The sequence below is a fragment of the Orcinus orca genome, chromosome 19, assembly GCF_937001465.1.
Source record: "Orcinus orca chromosome 19, mOrcOrc1.1, whole genome shotgun sequence".
Taxonomy (NCBI): domain Eukaryota; kingdom Metazoa; phylum Chordata; class Mammalia; order Artiodactyla; family Delphinidae; genus Orcinus; species Orcinus orca.
The window spans coordinates 20,536,136-20,549,947 of NC_064577.1; the positions used below are offsets into that span (position 1 = coordinate 20,536,136).

A 13,812-nucleotide genomic window follows, 5' to 3' on the forward strand; every position below is an offset into this window, starting at 1 on the left:
TCTGGTCCCCAATACCTGGTGTCTCACGGAGCTGCTGTGGGAGCCGAGCTGGCCACGATGGAAGGCTGGCGACCGACCTGGTGACCGCAGAGCCCCTTCCTGTCCGTCGGGGCAGCGATGTGACCCCCTCCCCCCCACCCCCGCCAGGTGGACCTAGAGGAACACGCCCCATCCAGGAGTCCTCAGGCTCCAGACACCATGCCGGAGGCTCTCCATTGTCTGTGTTCTGAGTGCCGCTTGCCCCTGGCCTGTGCCCCCCTGGGCCAGGAGCTCCAAGGGAAGGCTTCCTGGGGAGAGAGGGACAGGGCTAAGAGCAGCAGCTGATGTGACCTGACAGCCTCTTCCTGGTCACCCCGTCCAGCCACTCCCAGCGAGGGGAGCCAGTGCCGGGGGCGTGACTGTGGCCTTAGAGGGGCCCATACCTGGGAGGAGGCACGGGCCGGGCCGGCAAAGCCCCCAGATCCTGACGCCACCTGCGCCTCTCAGAGCCTTGCTTCCCCTGCCGCCAGCTAGGATGCGGGAACACAGAGCACCTCTCACTCCTCCCTCACACCTGAGGCCCCCCCCCCAACCTGGGTGGAGCCCGACTCTCATGGGGGTGGAGCAGAGGCAGGGGCGGGGAAGGTGGGGCGGGGTGGGGGGGGGGAGGAGTGCCCCTGCCCTTCCAGAAGCAGTCCTGGAGCTGCACTGGGTCACACCTTTTATTGAAATGTACGTCATGCAATCCGTCTGGAGACCAGCCCTGGCCCAGACGCCACCTGCAGCAGGTCCTGAGTGGGAAAGGCACGTGAGTGACCACCTGTCTCGACCGGGTGAGAAAGAGAGACCCACAAAGTCAGCTGTGGCAGGAGGGCACGGGGCCTCGGGGGCGATCTGCTTGGGGGGCCTGGGTGGGTCTCTGAGTGTCCCCCTGCCCTGCCAGTGGCACACAAACTGGCCCACGTGGCCTGCCTCCTGAGCAAGGGTTCCCCAGGTGTCCCGGGATGGGTGGGGCTGGGGGCCGAGGCTGGGACGCCAGTCAGTCAGGGTAGCACGGGTGGGGGGGGGGGGGGGCCCGCCAGCCACAGCGGGATGGGGTTGGGCGTGCTGGCAGGGGGGGCTGGGGCTCTGGCGCAGGGGTCTGCAGCGGACCCGGCCCGACCTGGGAGAGTTGGCCGTTGCTGCCGCTGAGGGCTCTAGCGGAGCAGCAGCGGCACTTTAAGGCAGCCCGAGGCGAGGAGGCCCGGGTCGCACCTGCAGAAACTGGGGACAGGCTGTCCCTGGGTCCAGTGCTGCAGGGGCCCTGGAGACCCCGCACATCCCCTGGTTCAAGTACTAAGTGTTTTGTCTGCATGCCGGCTGGGCACCCAGTCACCTGCTGTTAGAACACAGGTGCAGGCTGGGACGGGGGTTGGTGGGCCCTGGTGCCACCCAGCCCTGGGGTCCCCTGCGCCACTGCTGCAGGACACCCGGCTATGGACAGGGCCCCCTGGAACTGGGCCACCTTGCCCCAAAGGCTGCAGAGGGGTCAGCACCAGCTCGCTGAGCTACTGGAGAGAAGTTCTCATGACGGAGTCTGTGCTTGAACTTGGGAGGGATATGTGGACAGGGAGCGGGTGGTGCTGGAGAGGGAAATGGCTCAGAGCCTGGGCTGCCCATCAGTCCACTCTCAGGCCTACAACCCACTCTTTACTTATGCTGCACCAGGAAGGGGACACCCCCGGGCTCGGAGGGGACCCAGCAGCTGAGCTCACCTCCTGCCAGCACGGTAGAGGCCAGGGGCCTCCCTGACTCCCCCAAAAGCCCTTTGCAAACAGAGCTGGGAGTGCAATGGTTGCCCTCGGCCCTCTCAGGGATTCCTGGAGGCCAGAGTGGGGCTGGGGGCTGGGGGCTGGGACCTGGGAAGGTGGGGTGCTGAGGACGGGGACCCTGGGGCTGCCAGGCCTTCAGGCACGCAGACAGAGAGGTTCCCACCACCAGGTGAGAAGGCATTTGCGCACAGGTATTTGGGGGCCCCAGGCCACTGCAGTGGAGGAGGAGGGCTTGGTGCAAGACTGGGAGCGGACGAGTGGGAAGAGGACACAGGCCAGTGCCTGCCGAGGTCAGGCAGGGAGGTGTCAACGGGGCAAGCAGCCCACCCTAGCAAGAGGGCTGAAGGGGCCACGTCACTCACGCCTCACCCCAGAGGGACCGGACTCCTGGGCTCCCCTCCAGCCCCACAAAAGAGCAGGTGTGGATTCAGCCCTCGTGGGGAGCGTGGCAGCGGAGGCTGGTACCCTGAGCCCTAGCCAGCCCCCAGAAAGGCTGGCCCCACAGGACAAAGGGTGCTGGGGTGCTTGCTCCCCAGGCTGTTCCCAGGAAGGCTGGTCCGGGAGGGGCCCCAGGACTCCTGACAGGCCACGAGCTCGCAGGAAGGCAAAGACGCTCTGATGTCTGGCGGCTGCACAGGAAATCCCTCTGCAGAACTACTTCTTCCTCTTGGGTGGTGCGGCCGGTTCGTGGAGGACGGTTTTCTCCCTCCCACCCCAGCTCGGAAGGGCCCTCTCTGAGAAAGCTCAGCCACAGCGAGGGGCGGGGACCCCCAAGATACTCGGGCTGGAAGGTGGAGGGCAGCCACGCGGGGCCTGCCTCTTGCAGAGCTGAAGGGCGTTGCAAGGAGTAAGGAAACATGTGCGCGCGCGCTTGGCCCGACGCCCCCAGCAGTTGGCACACAAGGTTCCTCGTGGCTCCTCATCTGCGGAGACGACCCGGCCTGGGCATGTTGGCAGGGCCCCAGATCAGCCCCCCTGCCCATCACGGAGCGGGGAGCAGCAGGTGGGACCCAGAAAGACCAGAGGGACGCCCCTGTCCGCGTTCCGGTCCTGACTGCGGGCCCTCACGGTGTCTGCAGAGCAGGAACAGCCGGGCCACGTTCGCCACGGCAGCTGGGCCACGGCCACAGACAAACGTCCTTACAAAAATAACTCTGAGTCTGTCCCCGTGGGGACCAGGGTTCCTGAGAGCACGCAGAGGCCGGGGCGAGGCCCGGAGGGAGGGTCCGGTGGGCGGGCTCGGGCCCCGCGGGGCCGGGGCTACGGCTGCAGGCGCTCCAGGTACTGCGGCAGGGGGTTTTCCTTGACGAACTTCTGGATGTACCAGCACGTGACATGGGCCCTCAGGTCCTCCTCCACTACGAAGTCCAGAGCGGCCTGGCAGCCGGGCAGAGAGAAGAGCGGTCAGGGCCCCCAGCGGCACCTCGGCTCAGAGGCCCAGCCCCTCAGGCCCCGGGCTTTCCCTCGGGTCTGCGATGGAGCCAGGGGTGCTGCCACCACCCCCGTTACAGTCGGGAAGCTGGGGCAGGAAGCTCTGGTGAACTGCCGGAGGAACAAGGCAGGGAAGAGAGGGGCCAGGGTCGTATCCGCCCCGGGAGAGCCCCGCCCGCCCGTCTCCACAGCGAGCCGGGGTGCCCAACAAACTCCTCTTCTCCTCTAATTCTTCACTGGACACTCCTCTAGGAGCCTCCCCTATGGGCTGGGTTGGGGCGCCCGGGGCTCCCTCCGCCCCTGGCAGAGGTCACTCAGTTTTCACTGGGATCCCAAGAGCAGCAGCCGGGGGTGGGGAGGTCAGCGTGCAGTTGTCGTCCTGGTGGGTCTGGTGCACCTCCCTGCCCCAGTGCCCTGCACACACTGGTGCACAATAAACGTTTGCTGAAACAGTACAGCACAGTCTGGGTGTAGCTGGAGGGTCTGATGACAAAGGCCGAGGGCTGACTAGGCGCCTGGGCTCCTGGTCGGCCGTCTGACCCTCCGGCCACCCCCCAGCGGCCCACACCTGACCCCGGGTTTCAACCCGAGAGCCTCTAGTGACAGGATTCCAGGCTCTTCTCCCATTTTGCAGATAAGCGCCCTCACCCCTGGCAGATCCCTTCTCCTGTTACCCAGGTAGCAACTCTGGGTTCCTCGCTTGTAACGGGGTGGGCCCATAGACCAGCTCGAGCTGCTACTGAAAGACACCTGTCCCCCGCCCGGGGCCAGGGGGGAGGGGGCGGAGGGAGCAACGGGGCAGCAGGGGGAGGGGCTAGGCCCCGTCAGCCGCCAGGGGAACGCAAGGCCGAGCCCTGCTCCAGGTCAAAGCCCCTTGAAGCCCGAGCTGCTCTCCTAGCGGCTGGGGACGCAGGGGCAGGAGCCAAGTCGCTCCAACGTCTGTCCACCTGTTCAGCAAGGGTTCACGGAGCACCTGTCACGTGCCATACACGGGGTCCCGGCAGTGAGCTCCCGGCGCCGGGCAGGTGTGTGCGTGTGGTGGTGGGGGCCTGGAGGCCCAGCCCCCAGAGGAGGGGAAGGGGGCGAGGCGGCCGCAGCCGCTGGAGGAGGGCGGGGCCTGGCCCGGAGAGGAGGGGAAGGGGGCGTGGCGGCCGCAGCCGCTGGAGGGCGGGGCCCGGCCCCCGGGGCGTGGTCTCCTGTGAGTCGGGGGCAGCCCCCACGCCCCTACCTTGGCCAGGTGCTTGGCGATGCCACGCCCGCGGTAGGCGTCGGGGACCTCCGTGTGCTGCAGGTCCACAATCCGCTTGCCCACGTACTCGTAGAGCAGGACAGCCCGGTCGTGACACCCTGTGGGGAGGGTGGTTGGCGGGTGAGGCCCGAGCCGGCACGGAGGCCTGGGCCTTGGAGGCGCAGGCGTTTGGAGCCCGGCTGGGGAGCTGGGTCTGGAATCGCCTCTCTGCGCCTCAGTTCCGCGTCCATAAAGTATGGATGTAACAGAACATCCCTCATTAGAGTGTGTGGAGGGTTAAATGAGGCAATTTCCGTAAAATGCTTAGAACAGCGACCGAACATACCGAGCCCCGCGTGGGCCTTTCCCGCTACCCTCCAGCCAGCATCCCAGGGCCCCCGGCGCCCCCCAAAGCCCAGCTCTCTGCATCCCCACCGGAGCACCTGCCCGAGGGACTGGGAGCCCCAGCGCTGGATGAAGAGCAGAGCTCAGCAAGTCGCCAACTAAACCAGAGCCTGAAGAGACAAGAGAGCAGGACCTCCCACCGGACCTGGGGAAGGGCAGAAGGAGGGGCACACAGGAAAGCCACGCCAGGCACAGGAGGGAGAGCAAACTGGCCTTCATGCCCTCTCAGGCCTGGCACTCTGGTCTACCCTGGTTTCCTGCTGGAAAAACATTGAACTGGAGTTCCTCCAACCAAAGTCTTCAGTTCCTCATCCGCCTGTCTGTCCATCCAACCACACACCCACCCACCCATCCGGCCCCCATTTGCCTGCCCATCTACCTGCCCAGGCATTCCATCCACCCATCTGTCCACCTGTTCCCCTTGACAAAAGTTCACTGAGCCCCAGACACTGTTTCAGGAGCTGAGGACAACTCCATGGGTTACTATTTCAGGAAGTTTCAAGTGTATGAAGGAAAAAATAATCTGGGCCAGGGGAGACGGGCATTTAGCCAGGGTAGTCAGGGGAGACCTCCCAGGAGGAAACCTCTGAGCTGAGGGGTAACTGGGGAGCAGCAGACGTCTGAGGGAAGAGCAGGGGAGGGGTGGGCAGAGGGCACAGCCAGCACAAAGGCCCCGAGGTAGAATGTTTACGCAGGGCAGCAGGCCACGTGGGGGCTTCACAGGTGCTGCGCCGAGGCCCCCTGCAGACAGGGGGCAGGGTCTGGAGCCCTTGTCAGCCTTCTCGCGGTCCCTGCTCACTCGCTCACCCATCGCCTCCCTCAGCATTCCTGAGTGACAACTTGGGCCACAGATGGACCAGATCCCAGGATGGCCTGGGGGATTCTCTGCCCCTCCCACTCCGCCAGCTCCTGGTGGTCCCAGGGGCTTGGTCACCACCACATCCCCAGTGCCCAGCCCGGAGCAGATGCCCAAGAAATACCTGCCCCACAAACTCCTGCTGTTCTCTGTGCCACACACACAGCAGGAGCTGAAGGCCGGCTCGTGGCTGCAGTACGCCCAGTACCTCCCCGGAGCCCGACCCCACGCCCTTGGGGACACTGGGACAGGACAGCTGCAGCTCACACTGCTGGGGCCACTCAGCCCCTGCACACACCAATCCCCACGAGAACCTTACAAGATGGGCAGGGTTCTCACAGCCCCATCGACAAACAGGGAAACTGAGGCTCTGAGAGGCTATCGCGCAGCTCGGCATGTGTGGAGCTGTCTGGGGACCCCGGGTCTTGCGGCTGAGAGGAGCAGAAGGGCATCAGGCCGCGGGGCAGACGTGGCTGCGTGTGAGGGACAGGGCGCGATGCTGTCCCCACCCCACACCTCCCTGAGCTGCGGAGGAGGCAGACGCCAGTGGACAGCCCTGCACCACCTGGGCCTCAGTGACCGCAGAGGCTGCCCAGTGCCAACTGCCCCACGCTGCCTGGAGACGGCCACCCCCCGAGGTGCTTCTCATACGTCTCTCAGCCTCTGCTCTGACCTCCGGCAGGCCCGTGGGAACAGCTTTCAAAACATGCCCGGAATCTGGCCACTTCATACCTCCGCCGGCCCCTGGGCCCCCCGTGGAAGCCGAGTCACATCCCGTCCGTCCTCTGCTCAGGGGCCTCCTCGTGACCCCTCACGTCCACCCAGCCTCGGTCGGGTGCTCCCTCTGCCCGGCGCCTCCCACCGGAGAACGCCCTGACCTGCCCCCTGGGCACCACGGCCACCCCACCCCCGGCATCTGGGTCCGTGGATCCCACAGCCTCCGCGTGTGGCAGCCTGGCTGGACCCCAGGCCCTTCTCCGGGCTGGGCCAGTACTTGCCACGTGGGGGCCATGGAGCCAGCCAGGGCCCCGGCTTCCAGTCCCAGCTCTGCCAGGAGACCTCAGACGTCACCAGGTCTGGGACAGCGGCTACCTCCCTCCCGAGAGTCACGTCAAGATCATGGGCTGTGACTGGTTTTGAGAAAAGTTAAAGCAACCTGGCAAATGAGGAGACCTTCCCTCCGTCTCCGCCCTGCCTGCACCAGTTCCGAGAGCAGGCCCGGCAGATCAAAACGCCTGTTATACAGACGATGAGGCAGAGGCAAAGCCAGAACCCAGGCTCTCTGTGCCCTCTGGGACGTAGCTGGTCAACGACAATTGGGCGAGGGAGCCCAGGGCGGGCGGCACCGCCTGGCTTCTCTGGGCATCTCCACCTGCAGAGCCTGCTGTGGGCAGGGGCCATGGGCTGGTGGCTCAGAGCTGGGAAGCGTGAGAGGGCAGACCCTGGGGGCCGCCCAGGAAGCCCACCCACAGGCCCAGCTGGTCCCATCCCCCCCAGGCACCCTGCCCAGGGACCCGCTCTAGCATGCATCCCAGGACGCGAAGGGCATGAGGGTGCCCTGGGAGCACAACGTGGCTCGGGCAGGGGCCTCCTGCCCGGGAACTGGGATCTGAACATAGGAGGCCTCTGTTGCGCTTTCAGCCCTGCTGCCCCCAGGGCCTCAGTCTTCCCATCTGCAAAGTGGGGGCTGGGGAGGATGTGGAAGGCGCTGGGTTCCAGGACCCCCAAATGACGCTTCTTGGAGCAAGTGGGACACTCGGCGCTGGCTGAGAGGGGAAAGCAAAGGCCAAGGGTGGGGCCGCCCAGGGGTGGGAGCTCAGTTCTGGCTTTGCGCTTTCCCCACTGATGAAACAGTGATACAAGCTAGCTTTTCAGACCCTGGATCTGGGGACCAGACAAGCCTGGACACCTGCATTCTCTCACAGCCCACATCAGCAAGACCCATCCACGCTTCTTTCAGCAACCATCCAGGAGCTGGGATTTCTCCCCTCCTCTCACACCGCCTGCTCCAGAGCAGTAGCCATCCTTGCTCCTGTCTTGCCCCAGAGCAGCCAGAGGGAGCCCAGGACATCCCACCCGCCCTCTGCTCAGGACCCTCCCAGGCACCCACCTCACCCGGAGTCAAGGCCAAGTCCTCACAATGCTTTCCACAGCCCCGTCTGGGACCTCTTGACGTCCTCTGCTATGCGGCCTCTCCGTCCTCCCGTCCCTGCTGCTCCCAATACACACCAGGCATCCTAGAGCCTTTGCACTTGCCGCCCCTTCCACGTGGAGTGCTGTTCCCACCGTAGCTCCCTTCCTTGCCTCCTTCTCAGGGCGGCCGTCCCAGACACCTGACTCTAAACAACAGCCCTTGGGACCTCCCTGGTGGTCCAATGGTTAAGACTCTGCGCTTCCAATGCAGGGGCCAAGGGTTCGATCCCTGGTGGGGGAACTAAGATCCCACGTGATGCGTAGCGCAGCCAAAACAAACAAAGAAGAGCCCTTTCCTGACGCCCGACCTTATTTCTCACCAGCCTTGCTCTCTAGGACGCTCTACACTTTATCGTCCACTGCCCCCCAGACGGTCGGTCCCAGGAGCCCCCAGCACCTACTACAACGTTTCGCAACACACAGTAGGTGTTCAACAAGCACTTGTGGAATGAATCCTAGTTCTTCTACCTCCAAGGTGCAAGCCCCTGGGCACGTCAGTCACCTTCCCTGCCTCAGCTTCCTCCTCTGTAAAATGGGCAGAGCAGTTCGGACAACGCCGCCACCCCCCACCAACAAGGCTGAGGATAAAGCGACTCCGCGTGCGTGGGGCCTCCTGAGGACTGAATGCGCACAGCTGCTCAAACCTCTTCCCTCCCCAGACCTGGAGGCTCCTCAGCCCAGCTGTGCCAGGGGATGGCCGGTACACACCTGCACCTGGAGCCCCAGGGCCGCTCTGCCTCTCGGCCTCAGAGCCCACATCTCTCACAGGCGCAGTGAGCTGGCCTCCGGGAACTGCCTGCAGGTTAGGAGACACCACGGCAGGCCGTTCCCCTCCCCAGCTGGGGCGGGGTGGGGGCTTGGGCACAGATGACTCCCCGCCCCCCATATACACCCAGACCAGGTCCGGCCTGGCTGCACAGCCCCCGCCTCGCGGGCGGGCAAGGAGCTACTCCCGGGCGTGGCTGGGGATCCCGGTCCACTTTACAGTTAGCCAAATGAGCAGTAGGCAACAGAGGTGCAAGTTTAGAAAGATGGCTGGTCACGTCCAGCTCTGACCACAGCCAAGTCTAGAGGGGTGTCCTTTGGCTGTACTCACTAGGGAAAGAAAGAAAGAAAACCCAAAACATTCCCTTTTTCTTCTTTCTCTGAGTGTCTAGGGCCTCCTGAGCCCCCCAAGGGAATCTAAGGCCTCTCTGGAGCCTCAAAAGGAGGATTTGAAAAGCCATGGGGCCCCGTCCAACGAGAGCAGCGGGGCCCGGAGAGTCACGGCCAGCCAGCCAGCCGGGCCACTGCAGGCAGTGTGGCGGTGGAAGTACATGCCTCCAGGTGGAAAGACGCGTGTTTGAGTTCCGGCCTGCGCTCCTCCCCTGCGCCGGCCTCGACTTACTCCCCTGAGCTGCGGTGGTGATGCCCAGGTCACAGGGATGTTGTGACAGGGATGTGCTGGGCCCAGCTCAATGCACAGCACAGCCCAAAGGGGGCTTCTGAGGAAGGTCCGCGCTCCAGGCCCCAGCCCCTCCCGGCTGTCCAAGTGCAGGTGGGAGGAGTGGGCCCAAGCAGGACCCCATCCAGGCTCTGCGCATCCCCCCCACCTCAGGAAGTCTTCCCCTTCCCTCCTCAGAAATGGGCACAGTGGCCCATAAGGACCCTTCCAGCTTGGACACTGCCACAGGGGGCCCAGCTGGGAGGGAAGAAAAAGTTATTAAGGCAGAAGGGGTGGGACACAGGGATGAAAGTTCACTCCTCCATTTCATAATTCCACTTCCCATCCCCAGACCTCTTAGGCAGAGGGAGTGTGGGCTAGTAAGTGGTGGAACCTTTCTCTACAGGAAATGAGGACTTGACGTTGCTTCTGGTTTAAAAAGTAATGCCCAGGGACTTCCCTGGCGGTCCAGTGTTTAAGACTCTGCACTTCCAGTGCTTCCACTGCAGGGGGCACGCGTTCAATCCCTGGCGGGGGAACTAAGATCCCGCATGCTGCACCTCTTGGCCAAAATAATAATAATAATAATAATACCCCGTCAGTGTTCACCAACATTTACTACCTGCCGCAGGCGCTGTTCTGAACCTTACTCTTACTGGGGCATCTGGTCCTTACCACCAGCCAGGAGTTATGCGCTGGGGTTAACCCCATTGTAGAGATGGAGAAACTGGAGCGCACAGAGATGAAGCAACTTAGCCAAAGTCCCAGAGCCTCTGGGGTCTGATGGCGACACCATCCCCCTACACCCCCTGCCCCTTCCAGGCAGAAGTCCCTCTGTCTGTCAGCCCCGGGTCGGCCCAGAGGATTCTTCCAATCCCCTTGGTGCAGAAAAGCTAAGGTTCCCAGGTGCAGCCAGAAGCCATTGAACACCGGGGAAAGGGGAGGTGGTGGCTCACCACGCTCCCCAGGACCTCGGCAGCAGCCCGGAAAACAGCCAGGCCGAGCAGGTGCGGGTTCCCCGGGGCCGAGGCGGGATCGGAGCTGCCCGGCTTCTGCCTCCGCCTCCCCGGGGCCCTCTCCACCCCGGGCGCCCGGCGCGGGCTCGACTCTCCCGGCAGCCCGCCTCCACCCGGCCCGCGAGTGCGCCCCCAGCCCCGCGGCGCGCAGACAAAAGGCGGGGGCGGGCCGGGCCCCGTATTACCGTTGAGCCGGACGGTGAACTGGCGGCGCCTACGGTCGTGCTCCACGCGGATGGGGCAGCCCTGCTCCGGCGCGCCCGGCGGCACGGCGGCCGGCGAGTGCGCCATGGGCGCTGGGACCCGGGCTGCGGGCGCGCGGCGGGCTCCGCGAGAGGCGCGCGGACCCGCACAGTGGGCCGACCGCAGGCGGCGGCGCAGAAACTGACACTCGGCGGCGGCAGCAACAAAAAGGGGGGCAGGAAATCAGCTGTGCGGTCACGTGCAGCGCGCAGCCAGTAAGCGCGCGGCCGCTCTGTTTTGGTGCATTCCGTTTGGCTCTTAAAGGCGCCGCGCCGCTCACAGCTTCGCGCCTGGGCCCTTGGGCCTCTGGCCTCAGCTGGCAGGAGACTTTGGGGCCCGCACGGACCCCTTCTCAAAGACACGTGACGGGGCTTCCCTGGTGGCGCAGTGGTTGAGAGTCCGCCTGCCGATGCAGGGGACGCGGGTTCGTGCCCCGGTCCGGGAGGATCCCACATGCTGCGGAGCGGCTGGGCCCGTGAGCCATGGCCGCTGAGCCTGCGCGTCCGGAGCCTGTGCTCCGCAACGGGAGAAGCCACAGCAGTGAGAGGCCCGCGTACAGCAAAAAAAAAAAAAAAAGACACGTGACAACCTGTAAGGCAATTCTCACCGTCCCCTCGCAGCCACCAGTTGTTGTTTTTTTTAAAATTTATTTAGTTTTGGCTGCGTTGGGTCTTCGTTGCTGCCCGCGGGCTTTCTCTAGCTGTGGAGAGCCGGGGCTACTTTTTGGGGTGCGCGGGTTTCTCATTGCGGTGGCTTCTCTTGCTGTGGATCATGGGCTCTAGGCACGCGGGCTTCAGTAGTTGTGGCTCACAGGCTCAGTAGTTGTAGTGCACGGGCTTAGTTGCTCCGCGGCATGTGGGATCTTCCCGGACCAGGGCTTGCACCCGTGTCCCGTGCATTGGCAGGCGGACTCTCAACCACCGCGCCAGCAGGGAAGTTCCTCGCAGCCACCACTTATTAAGCGCTTGCTGTGTGCCTGGCCTCAGCAAAGCCCCAGGGAAGCCTGGGAAGTAGGTGCGCTTAACCTCTTGTCACCGGCAGGACAGGGGCCCGGGGAGATCTGCCAGGTCACCTTGCTTGGTTTGGATCCGGTGAAATGCCACCTCTACCCCAGAGGCAGCAGCGCGGGAAGCGCCTTGGAGATCCCTGGAGCCACTCAAGGCGGGGCGGGGGGGGGGGGGGAGGACTGAGTCCCAAGAGTTCCAGGGACTTGCTGGAGGACACACAGGACTGGGGGTGTGAGGACCAGACTACTTTTTTGAAAGGGGACTGGACAACCCCTCCCCACCCCCAGCTTCGCTCAGATCAGAAGCAGCCCACCGAGTCAGGTGACTGCAGGTTGTACTAGTTCGTTCATGAAGGTGTAAGCATGACGTCACTCCCATGTGACCACTGCCCAATACCAGATACCCAACCCTTGTGTTTCCCCCTTCCAGCCAGTGCCCCACCCCTTGACTAATTTGCTTTTCCTAGAACTTCATGTAAACAGTATCATATAGTCTGCACTTTCAGGGTCGTTTCTTTTTTTCAACATTTTATGTGTGAGGTTAATCCTTGTGGTTGTATCTTTTTCATCACTGAATAGTATTCCATTGTGTACATATTCCACAATTTATCCGCCTGCTGTTGATGGGCGTTTGGGTTGTTTTTGACTGTTACGAATAAACGTACTGTGGACGTTCTTGAACATGGTGCTCCTTGCAGGTGGCTGCGTCTTGTAGTCAGTGTACCTTGAATTTTATGAGGACTTGCCAGGCCTTTTTCCAAAGTGGTTGTACCATTTTTACACTCCTGCCAACAATTTTGAGAGTTACGTTTGGTGCTGTCAGTCCCTTTAGTTCTAGCCATCTGATGAGTGTGAAGTCGTCGCTCACTGGCTTAAGTTTGCATTCCCCTGATGACCCATGACGTTGAACCTTTTTCATCCACTCCTTGACCGTTTGGATATCTACTTTTGTAGTGCCTGTTTAAGTTTGTTTGTTTGGTTTTCGTTTTGGAGTTCTTTTTATTGTCTGGTTATTAGTCCTTTGTCAGATATATTTATTGAGAATATCCTATCCTAGCAGATTAAAAAAAAATAAGTGTGTGTTGTGTCACAGAGTTTGGAAACAAAACAAGGCTGAGGAGTGAGTCATAACGTACAAGGAGATAGAAGAGGATCCTGGGGTCAGAGGGGGTCTTGACTTGAGCTGAGTCAGGGCTGGCTGCAATCCTGAGCAAGACGTAATCTTGTGTGTGTCTCAGGTGATTTCTTTGTCTCCAAATAAACTTGAATGGTGTGGGGAAGCCAGAAGAAGTTTCTGGAAATTCCATCAACTGGCTATGCTGTTTCCCATGCTGGGCCTTTGCATGAGCTGCTGTCCAAGCATCACCTCCCTTGGAAGGCCCTCATCGAAGCTCCTCAGTCCTCCTGGGTACAGGGGAGATTCCTGGCAGGGCCGAGGGCACACCAAGTCCACCATAAGAGCCCAGGATCCTCCCTGTTTTTGATTCCCTTCTTTCTGTCCTAGTTTTAAATGTCTATTATCTTGTTGGGGTCTTTAAACCTTGCAGAAATCCTTTGTGGAACAGGCAGTGGATCAATCAAAGAATAAAGCAAGCAATCAGTCTTTACAGAGTTGAAAGGACTTGCCTCTATCTTTCAACACCAAAGCATGCTGGTCATGGAGGAGCCTTGGGGAGGGGCTCCTGAATGAACCTGTGACCCCCCCCCCAAAGTTAGAAAGCAAAGCTGGGTCCCAGCAGTCCTGGGGAGATGGGCCCTGGGTCATGAAAGCCCCAATGGCCAAGGCTTGGTGGGGCCACACGGAGACCGGGTCCCATGTATTGTATATAGGGTATCATTAATTCAGTCAGCCATTAATTCATTTAGCAAATATTTATTGAGCACCTACTGTGTGTCAGTCACTATTCTAGGGGCACCCAGTGAACAAACAGACCAAACTCCTTGCCCTTCAGGAGCTGACATTCTAGGGGAGGGAGAGGCACCAAGAAGGAAATAAATCCGTGGTCCGTCTCACTGAGACAAGGGCCCAGGGAGACTCAGTCGGGGGGAGGGGAGGAGGTGCCTTTGGAGAGGTTTCAGAGGGGGTATCGAGGACAGACCTCTACTGACCGGGCTTTTTTAATGAAAGACTTGAAGGAAGTGAGGGAGCCTGGTCCAGGCAGAGAGAACAGCCAGTGCAAAGACCCTGGGGTGGATTTAAAGAGCTGAGGCCATGTGGCGT

The 13,812-nt window shown here is 62.0% G+C and overlaps 1 protein-coding gene across 3 annotated transcripts; it reads right to left on the reverse strand.

Annotated features, from left to right (window-relative positions):
- Positions 1 to 528: 528 nt before the first annotated feature.
- NATD1 (N-acetyltransferase domain containing 1) lies at positions 529 to 11,144 on the reverse strand. 3 transcript variants are annotated; one of them, XM_033422639.2, is made up of 3 exons: positions 10,528 to 11,144; positions 4,450 to 4,568; positions 529 to 799 (listed from the first exon to the last, which is right to left on the reverse strand). In XM_033422639.2, the coding sequence occupies exons 1-3, from the start codon at positions 10,631 to 10,633 to the stop codon at positions 548 to 550; spliced, it is 477 nt and encodes a 158-aa protein (XP_033278530.1). In that variant the 5' UTR covers positions 10,634 to 11,144; the 3' UTR covers positions 529 to 547. The 3 variants fall into 3 exon arrangements, with proteins under 3 accessions (XP_033278530.1, XP_004266811.1, XP_033278531.1); XM_004266763.4 differs by having other exon boundaries at positions 684 to 3,167; positions 10,528 to 11,119; XM_033422640.2 differs by lacking the exon at positions 529 to 799 and adding an exon at positions 3,174 to 3,665 and having other exon boundaries at positions 10,528 to 11,135.
- Between the last annotated feature and the right edge of the window lie 2,668 nt (positions 11,145 to 13,812).